Source organism: Chiroxiphia lanceolata, chromosome 5, assembly GCF_009829145.1.
Source record: "Chiroxiphia lanceolata isolate bChiLan1 chromosome 5, bChiLan1.pri, whole genome shotgun sequence".
Lineage (NCBI taxonomy): Eukaryota > Metazoa > Chordata > Aves > Passeriformes > Pipridae > Chiroxiphia > Chiroxiphia lanceolata.
The window spans coordinates 68,524,472-68,548,300 of NC_045641.1; the positions used below are offsets into that span (position 1 = coordinate 68,524,472).

General features: G+C 45.2%; 1 protein-coding gene across 1 annotated transcript; it reads left to right on the forward strand.

Moving 5' to 3' along the window:
- The first annotated feature begins 491 nt into the window (after positions 1-491).
- KCNA6 (potassium voltage-gated channel subfamily A member 6) lies at positions 492-23,430 on the forward strand. The gene is made up of 3 exons (XM_032688721.1): positions 492-6,614; positions 6,923-7,009; positions 21,086-23,430. Exon 1 carries the CDS (start codon positions 511-513, stop codon positions 2,068-2,070), a length of 1,560 nt encoding a protein of 519 aa, XP_032544612.1. The 5' UTR covers positions 492-510; the 3' UTR covers positions 2,071-6,614; positions 6,923-7,009; positions 21,086-23,430.
- Positions 23,431-23,829: the final 399 nt, after the last annotated feature.

Consider the following 23,829-nt stretch of genomic DNA (forward strand, 5'->3'; position numbering starts at 1 on the left):
GCGGGGGCGGTGCCGCCCCTTGGACGAGCTGTAGAGAGGCGGCTGACAGGAGAGCTGCAGCCGGCAGCGCGGACCCCGCGGGGGTCTCCCCCCAAAATCCGGCCGCTGCCGGGGAGAGGTGGGGCCGAGCATCCCCCGCCCGCGGGTTCGCGCGTGTGTGTCTCGCCGTGCTGGGTGCGCGCATCGCTCCGTCCCTGAGCGCGCCCGCGCTGGCGCTGTGTCTGCGTGTCTGTGTGTCTCCGTGTCCCTGCGTGTGCCCGTGTGTGTCTGCGTGAGCCCCTCCGTGTCACCCCGTGTGCTCGTGCCCCTCCCTGTCCCCCCGGGGTGTGTGTGTGTGTGTGTGTGTGTGTGTGTGTGTGTGCAGAGCCGCGCAGCCCCGCGGTGCCCCCCGGCTCCGCGGGAGGAGCCGCTCCGGGAGCTGCGGCCGCCCCGAGGCGCAACAGGCGGATGGCGGCGGGCGGCGGGCGCTGAAGGCGAGCGGGGCGAGGCGGAGGGAGCGGACCGGGCGGGATGCGGGCGGAGGAGCCGCTGGCGCTGGCGGCCCCGCGGGCGGGCGAGGCGGAGGCGGAGGCGCCGGGCGAGGAGCGGAGCGCCGGCGGCGGCAGCTGCTGCAGCAGCGAGCGGCTGGTGATCAACATCTCCGGGCTGCGGTTCGAGACGCAGCTGCGGACCCTTTCCATCTTCCCCGACACGCTGCTGGGCGACCCCAGCCGCCGGGTGCGCTACTTCGACCCGCTCCGCAACGAGTACTTCTTCGACCGCAACCGACCCAGCTTCGACGCCATCCTCTACTATTACCAGTCCGGGGGGCGGCTCCGCCGGCCGGTCCATGTGCCTCTCGACATCTTCCTGGAGGAGATCCGCTTCTACCAGCTGGGCCAGGAGGCCATCGAAACCTTCCGGGAGGACGAGGGTTTCATCCAAGAGGAGGAGAAGCCCCTGCCCCAGCACCACTTCCAGCGTCAGGTCTGGCTGCTCTTTGAGTACCCCGAGAGCTCTGGGCCGGCCCGCGCCATCGCCATCGTCTCCGTGCTGGTCATCCTCATCTCCATCGTCATCTTCTGCCTAGAGACCCTGCCGGAGTTCCGCCAGGAGCCGAAGGGCTCCCAGCCTGGCTTCGGGGAGGCAGCACCGCTCGGCGACGAGGCACTGCTGCTACCGCCGCCGCCGCCCCCGAGCGGGACCCCGCCGCCCCTGCGCCCTGCCGCCGGCGCCGGCCCCTTCTTCACGGACCCCTTCTTCCTCATCGAGACCCTGTGCATCATCTGGTTCTCCTTTGAGCTCCTCGTGCGCTTCTTCGCCTGCCCCAGCAAGCCCGAGTTCTCCCGCAACATCATGAACATCATCGACATCGTGGCCATCATCCCCTACTTCATCACCCTGGGCACCGAGCTGGCCCAGCAGCAGCAGCAGAAGCAACAATCTGGGGGCAGCAGCAACAACGGGGGCCAGCAGCAAGCCATGTCCCTGGCCATCCTCAGGGTCATCCGTCTGGTCAGAGTCTTCAGGATCTTCAAGCTCTCCAGGCACTCCAAGGGGCTTCAGATCTTAGGGAAGACTCTCCAGGCCAGCATGAGGGAGCTGGGCCTCCTCATCTTCTTCCTCTTCATCGGGGTGATCCTCTTCTCCAGCGCTGTCTACTTTGCAGAGACTGATGACCCTGACTCCCTGTTCACCAGCATCCCTGATGCTTTCTGGTGGGCAGTGGTGTCAATGACCACCGTGGGCTACGGGGACATGTATCCCATGACCATTGGGGGCAAGATTGTGGGCTCCTTGTGTGCCATTGCAGGTGTGCTCACCATCGCCCTCCCCGTTCCTGTCATTGTGTCCAACTTCAACTACTTCTACCACCGAGAGACTGATCATGAGGAGCAGTGCCAGTACACCCACGTCACCTGTGGCCAGCAACAGTCACCTTTCTTTGAGCCTAAGAAGGGGGACAGTAATCAGTCTCTCAGCAAATCTGAATTCCTGGAAGCAGAAGACCTGGAGTCCATGAAATACTCCAACTTCATTCCTCCCAGTAACCAGGGTTTTAAAGAGAAGAAGATGCTGACAGAGGTGTGATCAGTTATGTTCTCCTGGGTCCAGACATGGAGCTGCGAGCTGCTGTACAGCAGCCTTCCTACAAGCAGCTGGATCTATTCAGCATTTACATGCCAGACTGTGAATTGTGATACCGTAAACAGAATGATTGTGATAATGGGCTCTTCTGTCCTGATTTGCTGTTTCTCATTACTGTGTGCGGCCAGAAGTGTTCTTGCTTTATTCCGTGGAGTGTTAGCTGTCATCCCCACTCCCCTGTGAATTTCTTTCTCTGCTTTTGAAGACTGCTTTTAACCCAACATTTGCTCCGAAACCAACCATTGTTACTCCACTGGCAGAGAAGCCCTTGCCACTACTTCGGCTGAAGGATTCAGCAGAGTGAACAGTTAAAGGGGCCACAAACATCTGGCTCAAGCTGTGCCCTTGGTTCCTGTGCCGGCGCGGTGCCCTTGGCCGTGGGATCGGTCACGCCTGCCATGCCATTGCCTTTGAATAATGGAAACGCTGCAGCCAGGAGCGCAGCGAGCTCTGCAGCTGTAGGGGAGAGTCAGCAAGCAGATGCCTGCCTTCTTTGCAACCCTTGGCACACTAAAGGTCCTCTTTTTGGTTTCTGTTTTAAGAAAAAAAAAAAAAAGGTGCATAGATCTGAAAGCTCTTTTGCTGCTTGTCACCGTATATACCACGTATCAAAACCAGGCTTGTAGCAGTCAGCAGTATTGGTGGTGATTCTCTGTATTTTGAGCTTATCTCAGCCTTATTTATGCCAGTGCCCTGATGTGAATTGGCCTTTATAGTACCAACTTAATCTTCATAGTGGTAAGTGCCTTCTGATGCAAGGTACATTTGAGTAAATTCATTTGTTATCTCCACACAATAGCGTTTAATAAGATGTACTTTATGCCTCAGATACCCAGCTCTGTATTTGGGCATGTGAGAGCAGTTGACTCCACTGCTTTTTTTCATCGAGCATTCGTACAGCTGAGGGAAGTTTGCATGGTAGTATTTTGTTGACAAGGCTGAAAAACTCTGACCACAGGCAGCTGCACCTGTGCTGTGGGAGGATCTCAATGGTTTAATGACTCACAGGCATAAATTGCCTCAGGGTAAGTGTGTTAACATTTGAGACTGTGGTTACAAACTTCCCTAAGCTATCTGCACAAACCCAACGGTTTCAAATGAGGGGAGAAGCAACTAGCCTTGAAGGGATGCTTTTGCTGTATGACTGATCCAGCCAGTGTTTGGTGTTCCATGGATAGAAGGGACAGCAGTGTTTTTTGCACTGGGTTTTATGAGAGCAGCGTATGCCAGCAATGCAAGATATGCATAGCTTGGCCTGCAGTGCCAGGTTTGCCAAGGGACCAGAGATTTGTGTCTTAAGATGCACATTTTGCTTCTGAGATCATCGAATTAGTTTCAGTCAGCTCTGCCTTACATCTAACTTTAAAATGTTTCAACTGCTGCCAGCAGGTGAAAAGGGGGAATGGATGCTTTCAGATTCTACTGGCAAATTTTTCTGCAAGGAAAAGCCTTTCTTGTTTTAAATCTAAGTGTATACTTTGCATTCACATGTCTGCATGTGTAGGAAAGCAAAGGCAGCCATTAATGCCTTGCATGATCTTGTATGATATACGTATTAGAATGTACTACATGTTGTATGTGACGCATGGAATACATAAACCACACATAATATCCAGGTGGAAAATACATAGAATGCATTTTATGTATATATAATGCTTTTCAGCCATAAGACTAAGAATGCTAAAGGCATATCATAGAATTGTAGAATGGCCTGGGTTGGGAGGGACCTAAAAGATCATCTGGTTCCAACCCTTCTGCTGTGGACAGGGACACCTTCCACTAGATCAGGTTGCTCAGAGCTCCATCCATATACTTTAATATAGTTAGAACTGGCTGTGAGAAGGGATCTGTTTGCATCTTCATTACCCTGCCTGTTTTCAGTCATCTTGAGAGATGGCTCCATGCCTAGAGTGCTTTTATTGTGGCCTCTCCTCATCTGGGCCCTGGTCATATGGTAGAAGTTGTTTGTGCAAATCCTGACTCTGCTCCATATCTCCAGAGCCCTGTTATCCTCTCCAAGGTTTTTAGCATGCAGTGATCTCCCGTGGGGTCAGCACACAGCCATTGTATTAAAATCTCTGTTCTCTCTCTCTCTGAAATCGGGAGGAGAATGCCACTTGTGTCAGTCTGGGAGATACAGGCGTGGTGTGATGAGGGCTCGTAGCTCAGAGTGTGCCTGAATAATGTATAATTTCTCTTTGCTTCCTTGGGATTGAGGCAAAGGTTTATGGAGCTCTGGGCCTTGGGGGCCATTCTGCTTCCCTCAAAGAGTGCAATCAGCTGGTGGGTAAGTTGTCCTGGTGAATAAGTGGGACTGAGGAAGGATCAGCATGGTGGCATCTCTGTTGATTTTGTCTAAAAGGACCCAAGTCCAGGTCATTGAGTTAATTGAGTAAAAAGCTGGTGTTGTTGTTAGTTGTGTTTCGGGGTCACTACAATGAAATCTTTACTGTGAGGGCAAGAGAGGGACTTCCCTTCGAATTTCATGTTGCTGGAAACCAGCAAAAGAACCTGCTGTTTAAGAGGAATGTTTCAAGGCTGCTGCCCTATCCTAGCAGAATGCCCATGTTTGGGGATATTTTATGCCTGAGTGTATCAGCTGATAGAAGTTTCCCCAAAGTAAGATATAAAAAACTCAGGTTAAAACATAAGTTCAGGAGGAGTCATGAGACGCACGCTGAGCCTGTGTCAGAAAATTCCTGTGCTCATTTCTTCCCTTCGGCCTGGCCATGTTGCCCCTGCCAGGCAGGAGCCCTCCCTGCTCAGAACAGGTTGTTCTCCTGACCAACATGACAGACATCTGGGCATGGAGACTCCGGCAAAAAAAGAGATTTCCTGTTCTCTGGTGAAATTCAGCAGTGAGTTTCTAGTGGGTTTTAAAAGTCTTCATACAGACGAGGGGCATGCATACCCAAGGTGCGAAGGAATTCTGTTGTAAACAGGCAGCTTTGTGCAGATTTTGTCATCCACATTTTTAATTTTTCAAAAGAAAGTGCATGTAAAAATGTGCAAAGCAGGAGTGGTGTTTGTTCCCTGGATTTTCTGTGTTAGAGTGAAGAGAAATGCAAAAAGCTAACAGAAGTGTGGAAATTGTAACCTTGGGAGTCATTTGGGCATGTAAACCCTTCTCTAAGCACCTCCTGAACTGCAGTGAAGTCCCAGAGTCATCAATAATCCCATATATTATAGAGCTTGTGGAATTTGATATTTTTATTAAGGTTTTGTGGGGGTTTTTTTTTGTGACTGAAGTGACATAGTGGCACCTGTGCCATCGACTTTACAGAGGTCTCATTGTCACCAAATCACAGAAATGCTTTCAAGAATTTTACCTCAAGTTCTCAGCCCATAGCACTCACCCTGAATGTTCAAAATGCAAATCTGTCTTGTTCCTTCTGAAGCTGTTTCCTTCTGAAGGTAGAGCACATCCTTGTGGAGCCAAGTAGGCACCTCCAGGGAGTTGTTTCCATAACAACCTCCCGGACTGTTTCTCTCTACGCTGTGACTGTGGCTACAAGCAAAAGCCCTCGTTGGATATTTTGTTTTCAGATATTAGCACCTCATCTTCACAGACGTTTTCCTTGCTTCCCGAAGATGATCCCATCACCTTGTATCATGTACAACTTGTCCTGTCCAACTTCAGAAGGACAGTTACCAGCCTTTGAAAGAAGGGAGTGCAAACCTGGAGATGGGAAGAGATTTAACTTGTACACAGAGGGGTGGAGAGTGTGTGAAAGGACGATCTGAGCACTCAGTCAAGGAGCTGAGGGACAACTGGCCTGTAGATGTGGAGTCATCTGGATGCCCAGTGACAGGGAACACAAGCTAAATCATCGCATGAAAAGACCAGAAATTCCTCTTTCAACAGTCTCACTAGGAAATAGTTTTGCAGTGGAAAAGACTATTGTTCCTTCCTGATCCCTTGGCTGGTTTGTGACAATCAGCTCCCCAGAGAATTTTCCCACAGGATGTTTTGCACCAAAGCAGGACAGGGCAGAAATCATCTCCTTGGAGGTGGGGAAGGAAGAAAAAGAATTCTACTGAGGACACCATTTTTTAATCCACTTAAAGGACTGTAAGTGTGAAAGGCATGAAGACCTGTTTTGTGATATTTCAAGGTCTGCATTACCAGTAGATTCCTGCACTTCCTTCCAAGATGAAATTCCTATTCTGCTCCTGTGTGGAAAATGTTGGAATTCAGGATTTCTGAGCAATTTTCTGTTTGGCCCTTTTCTTTCATGGATAAAAACTCACTGCTACAGCAACCATGGGGGTGAAGGTGACTGGACTTGGTGTTCTCTCGCTGGCCCTCTCGTTCAGTGTACAGAGATCTCTATGGAGGTAAAGAAGAGTGAGTATAAAGGAAATTCAGGGCAGTAAGAGAGAGGGTAAGGACTGAAGTGTCTTCAGTACAGTGATGGAAAGAACAGCATCAACCCGGAAAGCAGAGGAATAAACAGCTCCAGCATCAGCTGCTGTAGCTAAAATAGGTAAGGTTTCTTTTTGTTCTATGAAATTAATGGCTAAGAATTTCTTGAAACTAATGAGGAATGATTTTATAATTAAGATTTGCAGCCTAAAGGGAGAATCTGGTTCTAGGTGAAGAAAGAAAGATAATTATACACTACAAAAATATAGTATGAGCCAGATCCTCACCATCTGCTGATTCAAGCTGGCAAAACTCCTTTTAGTACAACTACCTTGGATTATATCGGGCTCCAACTTCAATCTTCTGCATCAAGTCAAAGCTTATGTACTGTTTGTTAAACTGCTTATTTTTGTTTGTTCTTTTCTTGAGGTCCTGTTTACACCAGGGAAGGATCTGCAGATTACAGCAGGAGTTAACCACAGCTTTCCCAAAAGTGCTCATCTGACCTGAGTCCAAGTAAGTCTACTGAGCTCAGCAAAGTTAAGCTTCTCTTTAAAGTTTATATTGACAGAAATAAGAGCAGCAGCATTTTGTCTATTTATTTCTTAATGGTGGTAGTATGTGGAGAAATCCACAGGGAAGTTTAAGACTAAAGAAGATCCTGCCCTCAGTGGCAGCCCTGTAAGCACAAGATAGCGCTATTTATGTTGCTGTAAATGAAAGCACAGCCTTGAGCTCTTCATCTTGCTCTTTGAAGTTGCACTAGAGACAGATCCTATTCTGAAGACATTTGTAGCCATGTTATCAGCAGGTTCACAGTCTAATGCCTGAATTGCAGTCACCTGCTTTACACAGAAGGAGGGGAGCAGGTGTTTGCAGGATGAAAAGACTTAATCCCCTGATGAAAGGAACCTGTGAATGCTGAATGTCCTTAGCTGCCACCAAAGACAGTTGGTGAGGAAATTGCCTGCTAGCTTCAAGAAGGAGCTCTTCTTTTAGAGGGTCAGGCCCTAAGTAACACACAACCCAGCCAGGGAGATAAATCCAGAAAAATGTTTTTTTTTGGAAAGCAGACAGAGACTGCACTAATTGTTTTCAAGTGTAGCTTATGCTGTTAGTACCTGTTAATTCCACATGCTTTCCATGGGTTTTCCTGTGATCCAGGGAAGTCTGTCTGGGGCTTGTTGGCTGATACAAGAGCTTGCATATCATAGCATGGTTTTACACTCTGGGGAACACATACCTGTGATCAGTGTGGGTTTTACATTGCCAAAGCATAAACATTCACTGATAAACCCTCACCGTTGGGAATATCCATGTTGTCTGTAGTGCAAATTAATAAGAGGGGCTGAAGCAATGTGCAAGTACTCATTAGTGAAAAGAAAGACAGGATTTACAGAAGAGAAAGTGCTCATCAACTTCCATGGTCACCCCAAATACTGAAGCTGTGTTGACTCTTTATTAGAGACAAGATCTATGGGAAACTTTTGTCTTATCCTTGAAGATTCAGTAAGTCCTTCTTTGGCTTTATTTTCACTAAGATATTTATTCAGTGGTATAAAGTTTTGGAAGGCTCTTAGTCAAAAAATGTTGTAAATCACAAATTTATCCATTTAATTACCAAATTCAGCTGTTGTTTGTTTAAAGAAAACAGAGGTCTCAAGTCTGCTCTCTACTTAAGGTTAAATAAATATTTTCTTAAGAATATGAGTGGTATGACTCCTAATTTAAGTGTGAGAGAAGAATCAGGCCCAAAGAAGAGGGCTGTAAATGCAGATGACGAGAGTAAATCTCTTCAGGTATTGCAGATACACATTCCATTCACCTGAAAGGTTGTATACAATTTTACACCAACAAAAGGCTTAGTTTTTAGAGTACATATTGGTGTATACTCCAGTATATGTTGGTGTATACTCTTACATTCTTTGGAGGGAAATAAAATGGTATTTTAAAAGAAAACTGGAGCATTACCCTCTCTTCTTGCTGCTCCTTGATGCATCTGTTGTTTTCAATTAGCTTGATGGCATCCATTTTCAGAAAGCAGATGCTGCCCTCTTTTACACGGGTGCAATTCTGGAATAACTCCACTGACGTCAGTGAAGTGACTCCAAATTTATCCCTGTTGAAAGCAGAACTGGACCACAGTCCTTTTGTCTGCGTGTCTGCTATGGAGCTCTCAGGAAGGTGTGCTGTTGTCACACCATAAGGTGGAGGCAAGTGCCTGCATGCTGTGCCATGCTCAGCTCTTTTGTATCCTTGACATCACACTCACGTGCCAGGGCTGGAGCAGAATCCAGGCTAGTGAGAGGCTTGTGTGGTCATCAGGTTCCTCATGCAGAGTGCTAGTCCTAAATTCTCAACTGTTCTCCCATTCCAGTTTGCATTGACTTCCTCTTGCTTGGATGTTTTCTATGTGGATACAGAGTGTTTTAAGCTGCAGAAATGTGATTGCAAGTCTTAAATAATATAACAACAGAAGGGTGGCAGAGGTAGATGTGGAGACAAACTCTACCCCTCCTACAGGTTTTTGCTGTTAGAGCTACGTGAAAATTGCTGCAGTCATGGTAGGATGGCTGTACATCTGCTGGTTTCAGAGTCTCTGCTTTGAGGGAATACTAAGTTTAAACAAATTGGGCTATATCTTTCCTGCTCTTAACTCTTTGGATCTTGGTCATGCCTTCCCTGAAACTGGACAGCAAGCTTCATATGCTGTACAGAAAAATGCTACATGAGATGGGAGAGGTCAGGGTTAATAGAAAAAATAGAGGCATAGAATCACAGAATGATTAGGGATGGAAGGGACCTTAAAGATCATCTAGTTCCGTGGGCAGAGACACCTTCCACCAGACCAGGTTGCTCAGAGCCCCATCCAACCCAGCCTTCAACACTTCCAGCTTCTCTGGGCAACCTGTGCCAGGGCCTCACCACCCTCACAGGGAAGAAGTTCATCCTACTATCCAATCTAAACCTACTCTCTGTCAGTTTGAAGCCACTGCCCCTTGTCCTGTCACTCCAGGCCCTTGGAAATAGTCTCTCTCCATCTTGCTTGTGGGCTGCCTTCAGGTCCTGGAAGGCCACAATTAGGTCACGTCAAAGCTTCTCTTCTCCAGGCTGAACAATCCCAACTCCCTCAGCCTTTCCTCACAGCAGAGCTGCTCCATCCCTCTGATCATCTTGGTGCCTCCTCTGGACTTGCTCCCACAGCTCCATGTCCTTGCTGTATTGGGCCCCCAGAGCTGGAGGCAGCACTGCAGGGGGGTCTCCCCAGAGCAGGGCAGAGGGGCAGAATCACCTCCCTTGATCCATTCTCGGAGTCAGTAAAAAACAGAGTAAAGATGTTCCTCAAGGATTAGTCCTGGGATTGTTCAGAATATTAGCAGTAGAGCTGAGACTACAAAATTTAGCAGTGAAGTGTCATCTTCAAGACTGTGGATTAGGACACAGACCTGGATGACCGAATAATTGACTTTAAAGAAATGGAAATATATTAAATAGCACAGAAATTAATGTCGTAGAGATTTTGGTGGAAGACAGACAGAAAGAAAGATTGGGGATGCTTAGATCAGCCAGAGTGCCAGTGTCACTTACTGAGTCACCAGAGTAATGCAGCCATAAGAATTGCAGGTGCAAGTCTTTGAAAGTCTCCGAAGAAGCATATTCAGTATCACCTGGGAAGTATTAATTTCGTAAGGCCTCATCTGGAATGCTGTGTGAATGGTTGGTGACCTAAATTTGGTCAGGAAGATGCACAGAAGAAGAGCAAGAACAATCAGGTGAATGGAAATTGCTTTGCAAGTGGAAGCTGGAGGAGGCTGACTTTTCTAGGCTAGGAAAAGATGGACAAGACTCCTCTAGTCAGGAAAATACTGGGGGCACAGTAAACAAAAGCGAAGAAAGAGCTGAGAAATTTTAAGATCTTCCTGCATATCTTGTGTCCTCCAGCTTGTTTGACGTAGTGCACCCATTTACCTACAAAACACCAAGTCCTGGTGATTTTATTATTTAATACTTGGGGTTTGTGGGTAGGAGGCAGAACTAGGGGAGGAGCTGTGAGCCTTGGGAGGTGTTTTTTCTTGATGTGACTGGGAGAAGAGAAGGAGGTCCTAGGAGTGGGGTAGGGTGGGGCAAGGAATACCAGATCACTCTAGGAACCACTCTAGAGACACAGAGGAAGTTCATGCCCCTTTAAGTCTTACCAAACTATGTTCGTTGCACTTCCCCTCAACCTGGAACTGCTGCTGACCTCATCTAGTCTTTTCTCCCTATCCAGAGCTCTCCAGCCCTATGCTGATCTTCCTTCTTCTTGGAGTTTCTGGTCATTCCTCAACTACCATGAGCTCCCTGGAATCCCTGGAACAATGCGTTGCATCTCTTGTTGAGAAAAGCCTCGAGTCAGCTCTGCTGCAGCTCCATCAGGTTGTCTGATTTGAGCAACCTGGTCCAGTGGGAGGTGTCCCTGCCCATGGCAGGGGTTTGGAAGGAGATGATCCTTCCAAAGGAAGGTCCCTTCCAACCCAAACCACTCTGTGATTCTATGATTTGTATGAAGAAATGGTCAGTGATGCATGATCTTCAACAACTGTTGTTCACAGAATTGTAGAATCATTAAGGTTGAAAAAGATCTCCAAGATCATCAAGTCCAACCTTCAGTCAAATATCACAATGCCCAATGAACCATTTCATGAAGTGCCACATCCACTTTCTTTAAATACTTCCAGGGATGGCGACTCCACTTCCCTGGGCAGCCCATTTTAATGCTTAACCACTCTTGCAGTGAAGAAATTTTCCTGATATCCAACCTGAACCTGCCGTGGTGCAACCTGGGGCCATTTCCCCCTGTCCTACTGCTGGTTGCCTGGGAGAAGAGGCTGATCCCACCTCGCCACATCCTCCTTTCAGGGAGTTGTAGAGAGCAGCACTTTTGAATGGATTTACCTGTTGCCTGGTGTCAGATAGCCAAACCTAGGACATCTACTTTAGCATTGTAGTTTTTGTTCAGATAAGTATCACAAATCTATATTTCTCAAGCTCTAGATTATTCTCATATTTTAATGTATCAATTCTCTTAGGTGCATTCCTTTTAATACTGTAGACTGTGGGCTTTCATGCTTACAAAATAATGCCCTCAAAGCAATTGATCTTTGTAGTCTGTCCTTGGAAATGGCTCTGTGACTTTCAGAAACATTTTGGAGGGTATTCAGTATTGCTTATACATTAGTCTTTTATTTGATGATCTACTACAGCTTTCAGCAGTGGATTGTAAGCATTTCTCTAGGACATATTTCCATCAGAAGGTGCCCCTTCCTCAAAATCAGAAATATTTGTGAGAGAGCTTTTGTTTCAGCTCATTTTGGTGTTCTTTACAAAAGGCATGTTTGGAAAATTTTGCAATGTGCATGATCATTTTCTTAATGTTCCCTCTGAATATTTGTCCTTTTTAAATGTTTTTTAAGAAAATGTATGTAAAGAAGGTAAAATACAAAATTTTACATTCGTGTCTTATATACGTGGATCTATAATGAAAGATATAATGTGGATTTGGGGTTTGTGGGGGTGTTTTTTTTGAAAGGGAGGGGACTGCCCTTTGTTTAGGACAGTTTGTTTTTTAAGAGACTTTTTTTTAAGCAGTACTGGTAGCCATGGTTGTTTCTGGTTGCTAGCAGCGTGGCTCCAGTGTCAGCTCCAAAACTTCCTTGAATTAAGGTAAATGTCATGGATACATTAGTGACAGAAGGGATGTCCCAGTGCCTTGGCTGTGGCTGAGCCAAGCCAGTTGTTCTTTTCTGAGCTGGAAAACGTGCCCAGGTAAAAAAGTTCTCTGAGACCAGAATGCTTTTACAGCACGGTCTGACTTGCTAGGACGTGTCATTTTGAATTCTGAACTCCTCCTTTTTCCGTTCAGCTGGTCATCTTTTAGGAACTTTTACTTGGAGAGTAATAGGGGTGAAAAAAAAGGAAAGGGGAAAAAATCCACAAAAAATTATTACTGAAAAATTTCTGGGTGAATTGAGAATGGAGGGAGAAGTCACTATCTGGAATGTGCTATAGTTCCCCTCCTTACTTATCTTTTTCTTGGCTCTTTAAAAAAAGCTCAAACCTGTGCAGATTTGTGAAGTGCCATTAACACTTAACTAAGGGGTTTTCAGAGAAGATGAGTTGGGAGTTGTTTGCATGGTAACCACTAATCAGCATTTCCATAGAAGATGCCTGAATACATGTTGATCAAGCCAGCTGCAGCTGTGACAAAGCTGTGATGGAGTTTGGAGGCTGGTGCATCTTTACATCCCCAGTCACAGAACCTACGTAGCAGCAAAAAACACCCACTGGTACTTCTTGCTCTGGCATTTCTGCTTATTAGTAATTTCAGCAAAAAGAGATGTGAAGCTTTTCTTTAGTTAAGAGACCACTTAATGAGGAAGGTCTTGGTAATTAAATTCTAGATTTGGTGTCAAGGGGACAGTCCCCACTACTGTCACAGGGCCTTTGGATGTCCCACATATCTCAGTGCCTTGGCAATAAAACAGGGCAGTATTAGGCCGTTTAGTTTCTTTTTCCTAAACCATTTAGACATGGAGATCTTTTTGAGTACGTCCCATCTCTTCCCTAACACCTAGATGATGTCAGGCATGGTAAGGAGCCCCTCCTCCTCAGGACACAGTGTTGTGTTACTGCCATAACAGGAGTAACGAGCAGATGGACAATGAGGATCAAAGAAACACGGGAAGATATTTGGCCCTGTGTGTGAGACTTGTGTAATACCCAAATGCTAATAAGTCCTGCTCTACTGGCTCTGATTTCTGTTTTTCAAATCATCATCGTGGCTGGGCTTCACAAACAAAGGTTTGGGAAGGGCTCTACCCACATTTGCTACAAGCGCACTGGTGGCTAAAGAGGCCAATGCGAGACAGACACGTCCAGCTGCAAAAGGCACAGCAGAAAGATTCCTTAGGTGGTATCGACAAGACACGATTCTTTCTGCGTTGTCTTTTCTCCTCCAGAGTGATCCTGCGTGCGTTCTCAAAGGAAGCAGCAGCGTTATGGATGGTGTGTCTCCAGACCTCCCGATTGGAGGCCAGAGTAGACCAGTGATGATGAAGTTTTTCAGATACTTCAAATACAAAATACTTGGTGCAACCCCCTTTATTTGTGACTCTCCGTTCCCTTCTGGGCCGCCCTGTGAATTAAGTGTGCAAAATATTTCTGTGTGACAAAGCCCAGAGCTGACTTACTCTGTGAGGTAAATTGAGAGCTCATGAAATGCTCTGTGGAGATAAGAGGGTGATATCAACTTCTCATAGCTAGTTCAAGAGAAGGAAATTCGAGCAAGTTTTTCTCTTAGACCTCTTAAGTTGGTATCAGGGACCACGGTGGTAAAGCAACAGAAGAAGATACACTGGAGATGGGAGGAGTTCACAAGCTCTTTCAGAGATTTGTATCAACTCTCCAAGCATGAAGGGCTGGTACTGAGCAGTGAAATCTGCACTTTGAATCTGGCAGGATGGTTTTTTTCCTGCAGATTTTCACTGGCATTGTTAGAAACTAATCCTCCTAACTACTTTGCTGGTTTTTCTTCCTTTATGATCTTTCAGAGGAATAGGAGGATACATAGAATAGCAATTATGGCTCTTCATGGTTTATATTTAGTCATATATTGGTGATTCAGAGACGAGCACATGTAAAAAGGCTCAGATGAATCCTCTTGCAAATTGCTTTCTGTCCTGTAGCACATTTAGGTGCCTGAGTCTTTCATGCAAGGCATGAGTCTCACAAAAACCTTATGTTTTTGGAGAGGGACTGTTGCCATGTCTTTGTGCCCACCATGATGCATGAGGAGTTTTTTTTGATGGCTGAAATATTTTAACGGTCCTACTCATGCAGAGACTTGGTTTCAGGCAAGTGGAGCCAAATTCTCACATTTTTCTTCTGATGCCAACTAGGCAGTGTGATACAGGGTGCTTTAGAAGTCTTTATTTTTTTCAGATGCTCAATTTTCATTATGATTAGGAAACAAGACCTGTTTATCCTGGAAATCCAGTGTTTTAAAGCATAACAGAAGTTTCTGTTTGAATGTTTTGAGTTTTGACTGTCAGATCTGCCACTGCACCACACCAGTTTGTGGGTAGGCTCATGCTTACTGGCACATTCTGGGTCTGAATCTGTTATGCATCTGACATTTCATTTTTCCTGTGCCTCAATTCCCCTAGCTGCAGAAGGCAAATAAAATCTTTCTCTCCTCAGCATGCAGTTGGGTGTTCATCAGTGATAAGGTTCTATGGGAACAGTTAGTGTATCCATTGGTAAACTTACTTGTCTTCAAGTAATGCAAATGACCATGTTTTTCCTGTAGGGAGTCACAGGCAGATGGTGTGAGGCAGGCTTGGGAAATTAGGATCATAGAATGGCCTGAATTGGAAGGGATCTTAAAGATCATCTCATTCCAATCCCCCTACCATGGGCAAGGACACCTTCCACTACACCAGGTTGCTCAGAGCCCCATCCAACCTGGCCTTGAGCACTTCTGGGGATGGAACATCCACGTTCTGTGGACACCCTGTGTCCTAGATGTTCAGCTGGGGCAGCTGGTTACTGTGGGAACTCTAGGGAGCTTCTCTGTGGGCTTGGTGGACAGTCGGTGCTGGAAAACTGTAGGCTACAAAAACTACAAGTTTTTGCAGTGATCTGAAGTAAAATGCAAATGATGTGGTAAATAGCAAGGTTATGAACTGAAGTTGGTTTTATACAGTACTTTGAACATACCAAGTGTGTTGTGAGCAATAGCTGTTCATAGAATCATAGAATAATTAAGGCTGGAAAAGACCTCCAAGATCATAAAGTCCAACCTCTGACAGGTCACCTTGTCAAACAGACCGAGCACTGAGTGCCACATCCAGTCATTTCTTGGACACCTCCAGGCATGGGGACTCTGTCACCTCCTTGGACAGCCCCTTCCAATGCCTGACCACCCTTTCAGTGAAGAAATTCCTTCTGATGTCCAACCTGAACCTCCCTTGGCGCAACTTGAGGCCAATTCCTCTTGTCCTGTCGCTTGTTCCCTGGGAGCAGAGCCCGACCCCCACCTGGCTACAACCTCCTGTCAGGGAGTTGTAGAGAGTGAGAAGGTACCCCCTGAGCCTCCTTTTCTCCAGGCTGAACCTTTTCTGGGGATAAGATTACTGTTGTTAGTCAAGCAAAATGCCCACAGGAAGGGAGGTGATATTTCTGGGCAAAGGCAAGCACCAGCATGGGAGAATCTGTAGAATTACACTGAATTCTGGAAAGCCTGAAAATTCAAAGGAAGAACGTGCAGCGTGAAAAAGTCTGCATTGTACTGACTGTTGCTGTCAGGAAGTGCCACTGAGAGCCTGTGAGGAGTTTGTGGGGTGTCACAGTGCCATCCTGTGGGCCATGGAGGTATGAGACAAGCCAACACCTGGATGTGTGACCTGCACTGGGATAGGGTGTTGGCAGTGGTGGGTTTGGCCATTGTCGTGGTTTCACCCCAGCCAGCAGCCAAGCCCCTCACAGCCGCTCCCTCACCCCGCCACCAGCGGGATCAGGGAGAGAACTGGAAGGGCAAAAGCCAGAATGCTCCTGGGTCGACATAGGCAGTTTAATAAGGAAAGGAAAAGCCATGCACACAGGGCAAGCAAAACAAGGAATTCACTGGTTCCCATGGGCAAGCAGGTGTTCAGCCACCTCTGGGAGAGCAGGACTCCATCACGCCTAACAGCGACTTGGGATGACAAACACCATCACTCCAAACATCCACACCTTCCTCCATCTTCCTCCCACTGTATATACTGATCATGGTTCCATATGGTCTGGAATATCCCTTGGGTCAGTTGGAGTCACCTGTCCCAAATGTGTCTCCTCCCAACCCTCCGTGCAGCTCCAGCCTCCTTGCCAGCATGGTGGTAGGAAAAACAGAAAAGGCCTTGTCTCTGTGCCAGCACAACAAAAAATGTCTCTGTATTATCAACCCTGTGTTCAGCACAAACCCAAAACATGGCCCCATACTAGTCAGTGGGAAGAAAATTAACTCTGCCCCAGCCAAAACCAGCCCAGGCATGAAGGCTCCACTCACATGTGGAGCATCTTCTGCCTCAGCATTTAAAGTTTTTAATCCCTTTCATTTGCTACTGCAGATCTATCTAAATAGTCAGTGCTGGGGTGTGCCATGGACCTTCCACAGTGTTCATGCAGCTTTACACCCTGGCTGTGCAGAAGCAGGACTTAGGGGCAGAAACCTCCCATGATAACAGAGAAACCTCTTTTTTTTTTTAAGATGAGTGTGGACTGGCTCTTTCAAGACATGAGAGAGGGAGAGCAGCTTCTTTTTGTGCAGTGAGCAGGACCCACAGTGCTGGGAGAGTCCCCTTGCCACCAGGCATCAGAGGAGGCTGGTGTAGGGGCACAGTAGGATGCTGTCCTTGCTGCTGAAGCTCTGTGGGACATGGGGTTAATGATGCAGAAGAGGAAGTCTGGCTCCAGAGTACTCCTTGAAAAATGGAATGAGACCTCCTGCTCTTCACTTCTTCCTTCTTTCCTGGGTGAGAGTTTTACCACTGGCAACGTGGTGGATCTGCCTTGTTTTGTCATTCTACCAGTGTTCTTTTGTCTCCAGAAGTTTGGAGATGAGAGCTGCTTTGGTGGCAGCTGAGGACAAGCATTTGGCCTTGGACTGGATTTAGACACGTAAAACAGAATGGAGGCAGGACTTGGCCACATCACCCATTATCTGGAGAAAGTCAATATAGTCTTTGCACAATGTCATTAAATCCAACAATGTCCTTTTTGGCTGTCAGTGTCAGAATTAAACACAACATGTGCTTGAAAGTCGAGATTCTTCAAGGGAGTTCCAGATGGCTCCCAGGGAGAGAAGTGTGAGCTGCATATGGCCAGCACTGTGTTGGGGTTAAACTGGAGATTTAATTTGGGGAGGGATGATGGAGTTTTGGGGATTCCCCTGAATGTTTTGATTCACTCAATCAAGCTAAAACTACCAATCTCACATGAGGCAGTTCTGCACTTATTTTATTTCCAGCTGATTTTATATGTCCACTGCATCAGTGTCCTTTACTGTAGCAGGACATGGAAGGAATTCATCCTCTCATTAGAAACTGCTCAATCCACAACTCTGTTGGTCTTTTCTGCTTTTCTGTTTTAAGATGGGCACTGTAAATACACTGGATCCAATCTGTTTAATCATGTCTCCCTTATCTTTGCACAGTGTAATAACCTGACTGCCACATGGATCTGTCAAAATGAAAGCAAGTAAGATTTGCTTCAGTGGAGTTACATCCGCTTGAAATAACTTTCCTCACATCTTTGCTATCCCCAGAAACACTCAAAGCCTGAAATCATTCTCAATTAACTTGGTAGGAGTTGTTCTTGTTTGTAGATCTCCCTCTTACTTGCACGTAGAATTTAAATGGGATTGGATCTGTCATCACTGAGAAGGATTCAAGGATTTTCCACATTCGCAGGAGTCAGTTCTGTGTTAAACATGAATCTTTTCAAATCATAAATGTAGAAGGTGTCTGAAATGGGGTTGAAAAATTGCCCAGGTGAGTTTACATCCCATTCCAGAACATAATCCATTTTTTCATGTCACTGGTCTCAGAAAGCCTCACTGAGGAGGGAGGAGCCATTTACTGTGAATTCAGGCATCAGACTCTCAAAATTAAGGGCAATAAGGGATAGAGAAATGGGTCCCCCAAATTAATCCCTTGCATCTCTCTATGTATATATGAGGTCCAGCTTGTAAAAAATGACAGCAATGTAGTAGGTTTTGTTTCTGTACAAGACCTGCTTTCTGAAATTCAGTCCCTTTATAGTTCAAGCTGAGCATCCAACATCACTGGCCACTTTGGAAACTCTTGGTTTAGATTTGCACTTTACATTAAAATAGTATTTAAAAGTAAGTAAGCAATAACTGAGTGATGAGTAAGTCATAGGCTGGCAAGGAGTACTTTGGTATTTCATTTATCTTATGCTTCCTGTTTTTCTTCATGTCCATTCCTTTTAAATACTTGATTGCTTTTACATTTATAGAATTATAGACATAGAAAAATCTTCTTTGATCCATCTGCCATTCCTCTGGCCCAGTCAAAGCCTTTCCTATTGCTTTCTCTGTGTGAGTGATAGTAATCATTATTTTAATCATTATTTCCTTCAAGCACTATTATAAACTTGGATCTAGTCTCTGATTTCATGTCAGTCCTTTACTCCTGTGGTGTGTAAGCTAAACCCTTGCTTATTTGACAGATTTAAAATGTGAGTTTTTCTGTCCTGTGGCTACACTGTTTGGGTTTTTCCCAATACTTTCATTTTTAAATGATTATGTGTTATACTATAACTGAGTATAACAGTTCTTTCATACTTTCTAAGTGCTTTGCAGACATCTGCTTAATGCTGTAGTGTTTGATCCCTGCAATTCCTTTTTTTTACAGAACAGATGACAAAAGATGGTACAGAAAAATTTGGGCTTTTTGATTTACAAGTACTTCAAGAAATTTTTTTCGTGCCAAACCCGAAAACCTTTTTATGTCATTCCTCTTTTTATCTACTGAGACCCCATTTCTTTTGCTACTGATTTTAAGTTTTGCACAACCCTTACTTTGAACAGACAGATGACATTATACACAATACTTGCAGTGCAAGAGGAGTCTTGTTTACTGCCAAAGAGCATTTGCAAACCGTAAAGGAGCAGGAATCTTCTCCCTGTAGATCAGGATTTTACAGCTTCTAAGCATTTGTTGGATTATGAATATCCACGAAGCATAAAAGGAGATCCTCGATATCACATAATGAATATTTAGACTCTTGTCCTCTCCCCTTTACCAGTGGAACATCCCTACTGACTTTGGGGAAGGTCCACATCAGATACATCAGTGTAAAACTAAAACTAGAATCAAACCAAAGACCGCTGGGATTGTTCCCTCTGCAGGAAAATCCAGGGATTTGTCACAGGTTCAATTAATGTAGCTGTTGCAGACATCTCTCTCTGCCCCTGAGTTATGTGATGGGGTCTCTGACTTACCAAACTCCAAGCAATCACTGGGATCCAGAGTTACTGCTGCTCTGAATCTTTTGAGAACTGTGAACTAGCCTTAGCATCTCAATTTGTTCACTCTCTGTAATCCCTGGATTGAAAACTTTCCAGCATATAAATCCACAGGAAAAAGCTAACATGAAAGAGAACTCACTGAGGGAATTTTGCTTTGAAGATCAGCGTTATATTTAGCCTGTAAAACAGAGATTTCTCACAACTTTGGTGAAGTCAAAGCAAACAGGCCATACATTTTGTTGGTAGACCTGACTTTTTTTCCCCTGAGAAAATGCATTTTACAAATTCTTGTTTGTAATCTCTTGCTCATCTCTGTGTATCTGTAATCACTGCTTAAATATGTACCTTCTGTGTGAGTGTGAATATGTCAATATATATTTATATAAGGATACATATTTATATATTTTATGTGCTTCTGACATTTTCTCCTCCTGAATCTAGATAAAGCTTTTGATAAATTTCCTTCTCTTAGAAGGCTTCTCCAGCCTCTAATGCTTCTCCCACTTCTTTCTGCTCCTTTGGGCTTTGGCAATGTTACAACCAACCTTCTGGCCCAGGGTATACTTTTTATAGCCTGTTCTTTTTCTTTTTCTGGCTACTTGAGTCCTTGTCAAGCAGTAGCAGGAGTTGCAGCAGCACAGGGAACTAGAAAGTGCATGATTTTCATAGTGGAATAAGCTGCTTTGACACTCCTGCAACTGAGTGAGGAATGGAATTGTCTTTGTAGAAAATACTGCATAAAACCAGTTATTTTTTATCTTTCTCCCTCTTTCGTTGTTGAGGACTGCTGATATTTTTCATAACTTATTAACAGCCCTGTAGGTTCCATGTGTAACCAGCACAGATGGACTTAGATGCAGCTAGAATGGATTGCATGAAAGTGTGGCAATGGAGAAGTCTCTGAAGAACGAAAGGTTCTTGCAGACCCAACCTGTTTTCCATCTGTTGCTTAATAAATTGTTTCAGATCTGATTTAGAATAATAAAATAAACATTTTCAGTTTTAAATTCCCTCTCTTGCTCTGAGGGACTTCCCTGCCCCTGACATGGAGGAGAGGGGCTTATGAGCCGAATTGTTAATATAGATCTGTCTCAAAAGGACTTAAAATAAGACACCAGTGGCTGTGGGAATTCCCGAAGTCCCAGTTACAGTAAAAGTCAGACCTTATGTCTCCATGCTTGGAGAGCATAGCACTGCAATGCATCCTAACAAACTTTGTAACCTTCTAATGTATGAAAAATGTATTTCCTCTCCTGCAAGAAGGGATATGTGTAATTCCCAGCAGCCGTAAGGAAAAATTGCCCCCAAAACCAATCCCACTAGGCATCAAAGAAATGTAGCACTTTCTGTTTTAGCCAGCTGCAGTAATCTTGACAAGATATCTCAAATTCAGTCCTTTCAAACGTTCTCCTTAGGAAATGAACCCTTAGGTTGGTGTGTCTTGACTGTGATCCATGTAAAATAACACCTTTGTCTTGGGCATTTTTTTTTAACACAAGGCTTTTTTTATTTTTCCTTGCTAGGCTGGATTCTGGATGCTGCAAGGCTGTCATGTCAGGATGCTGCAAAAGAGGTGGTTGCATCTTCTTACTGTAGAGTTGGTGACGTTTCCCTGTGTGCAGGGAATCCGACCTTTATGGACAGGAAACTGTTTTCCTTGCTTTGCGATTTTCTTGGTGCTGTTGATTTTAAAGGGGTCAACACTCTCAATTCAAAGAAATTGAAACTAGATGTGAACAGGGATTGGAGGAAGGAGGCAGAGAGAATCCCCTACAAGATTCAAATGTGTCTCATTTCTGGGAAAACCAAGTAAAACAGGATTCAACTGCGGCAATTTATGAGCTGTTCATCAAAAACCCCAGACAAGCACTGAGTTCTGTGGGAAGCTGGAAATGACACAGGACATCTCCAAAAGACTCTGTTGTTGAAACTTCCTTTAAACTTTTTTTTCAAGTGGAAGATCCAGACCTGGCAAATGGGTAAGGTCATCCCTTAGAAGAGCTCTCTCCAGAGAATTGAACAAGTCACCGAAGTCTGTCCGTTTGTCTGCCTGTCTTTTGGCCTCGGGTTACTGTGCTTTTTAAAACTGTGATTTCATAGCTCAGATAAAAGGTAGGTATTTCACATAGCTCTACAGGTAGCAATCATCCTGTTCATGCAAAATATCTGCTGTGTAAGGGATGGGCCCAAACTAGAGTGTTTCTCATTTACCTACAAAGCGTCTTGCCTAGTGTATGTACAGTCAGTTCTTGTGAACATGTGAGTCCATTGCCTGCTCTAAAGGAGTTAGTGACTTAGTGGTCATAGAGATTTTCACCAAAATAGCTCTGTTTGTGGTAGTCTTTTGTGTGATTTAGAAGACACAATAGCCAGACAGTTCTGAAATTATGATATAATTGTACTCAGCATTCCCAGAAAATGCTCTGAAGTTTTCTCCTGTTGCACCATTGTGATAAGAACCTCTGTTGCTTTTCAAGCTCCACAAGTCCATGCTGTGCTGTGCTGAAACTGCTTGAAAACCCAATTAGGATTGAAAAGGGAAGGGCAGAGAGGGATGCTATGGCCTGGAATTCCCTCCCTTTGGCAGCGGCAAAGGTCAGTTGTGCAGCCAAATTTCCATAACCACATGTGGATCCACCCTGTGTGTGTTACCAGTTCTCTGCACAGGAGAGTGGGAGGATGGGTAGAAAGAATTGATTCTGGAAGGGGAGAGACTGAGAAGAGTGGACTAAGCAGGATGACTGGGATTTTCAGAAGTTAGTCTGATGGATGCTGGGCACTGAGTTCCCTAGAACTGTTTATCAATAACACTCTCTCTATTTTCATGAGTGACGTTTAGCCTGTCTGGCAGTTTTCACAGTGTGTGAGGGAAAAGAGGTAGAAGGCAGTTCACTCTACTTTGGCAGCTGTAACAGGCTGGGCTGTAATACCTGAGGGTCTGAACTCTGATAAGCTGTGACATCCTGACTACCTGTCAGGTTCACAGAGGCTTATAAAAGAAACCCTGAGCTGCCAGATTGAAAGTTGCTTCTGGAGCAGGTCTTCTGAGTAGTCCTGAGCGTGGATGTGAGGCTGTGGTCCTTAGGCAGTGTGTACTCCATGTTCCCAAGAGACCTACTCTATGTCTTAGTGCAGGCCAGCTTGCACTGTGGGACTTCTCTGAGTCTCTGTGTATCCTGATCTTGGTGCAGGCTGCCTTTGGAAAAGCATAACTGTCCTGCAGAAGCCCATGGATACCCTTCAGACAAACGGCACACCAGTCAGAGACTTTAGACCATGCTGTGTGCCCACACGATCAGCAGGGATGATAGTTACAGGATTGCTTTGCTTTTGCTGTGAGACCTGGTTCTGATGCATTATTTCAAGGAAGACAGTTGGAATTTGCAGGCCAGACCATGTGGTAAAATAAGTAATTCCAGCTTCCTTATTGGAGTGGCTTGATAGAAATCTGGTTCAACATTTCTGAGAAATTGTTGATGGTGGGGTTTTTTTGTTTGTTTCAATGAAAACCTGAAGCCTTTCCAATAGAGAACGTGAGGTATAGAGAATTTTTTTGATGGAGCACATGCTTCAGGCTGTTTGCTGGATTCAGGCTTTGAGAATCCAAGTTCTTTGTAGGCAGTCCCACACACAGTGGGAGAAGAGGTTATTGGGCTTGGAAGTTGCCCAGGGAGATGGGACTCAACTGAGCTTTGAAAAGCAATCATTGTCCTTATTGATGGTGCCATAATATGTGCTTGACTTAAACCCAACCTTGCACAGGCAAGAACCTTTTAAGTCATGTGATTAGATATCTGTGGTTGTTCCTACCAGTGTGATCCAGTGTTGAATAGGCTAGAACATATGAATAAAATCAGTATTTTTTAAAGTGTGCTGTGTTTTCTTTGTCAAAAAGACTGGCTGCCCTCTTGGACTTTATTATGTTCATAATAAATATTTGATGTGAAATTAATGCAGCTTTCTTAGGACAGTCCACGTCCACTTGCAGAAGTGCACCTTTTCTTCCTCAGAGGTGATTGCTGCAGTCCTGCACTGTCCTGCTGCCACTGAGCTGACCTGGGCACTTTCCAAGAGAGCTGTCTTGCTCCAGCAAGTTCACCTTCTCGGGAATGCTCAATGGCAATCTCCAAATTAACTCCTCACATCTTTTTCTTGCTTCTTGACTTGGAAGCCACAAAGGTAAGTCCATGTATATGGCATTTAGCCACTGGGGAGACATTCTGTCTGCCATGCAGTCACACTGGAAGAGGCCAATGAGACAAGAGTC

Coding starts and splice junctions, on each gene's coding strand:
- KCNA6 (XM_032688721.1), top strand. CDS start 511: ATGCGGGCGGAGGAGCCGCTGGCGCTGGCGGCCCCGCGGGCGGGCGAG.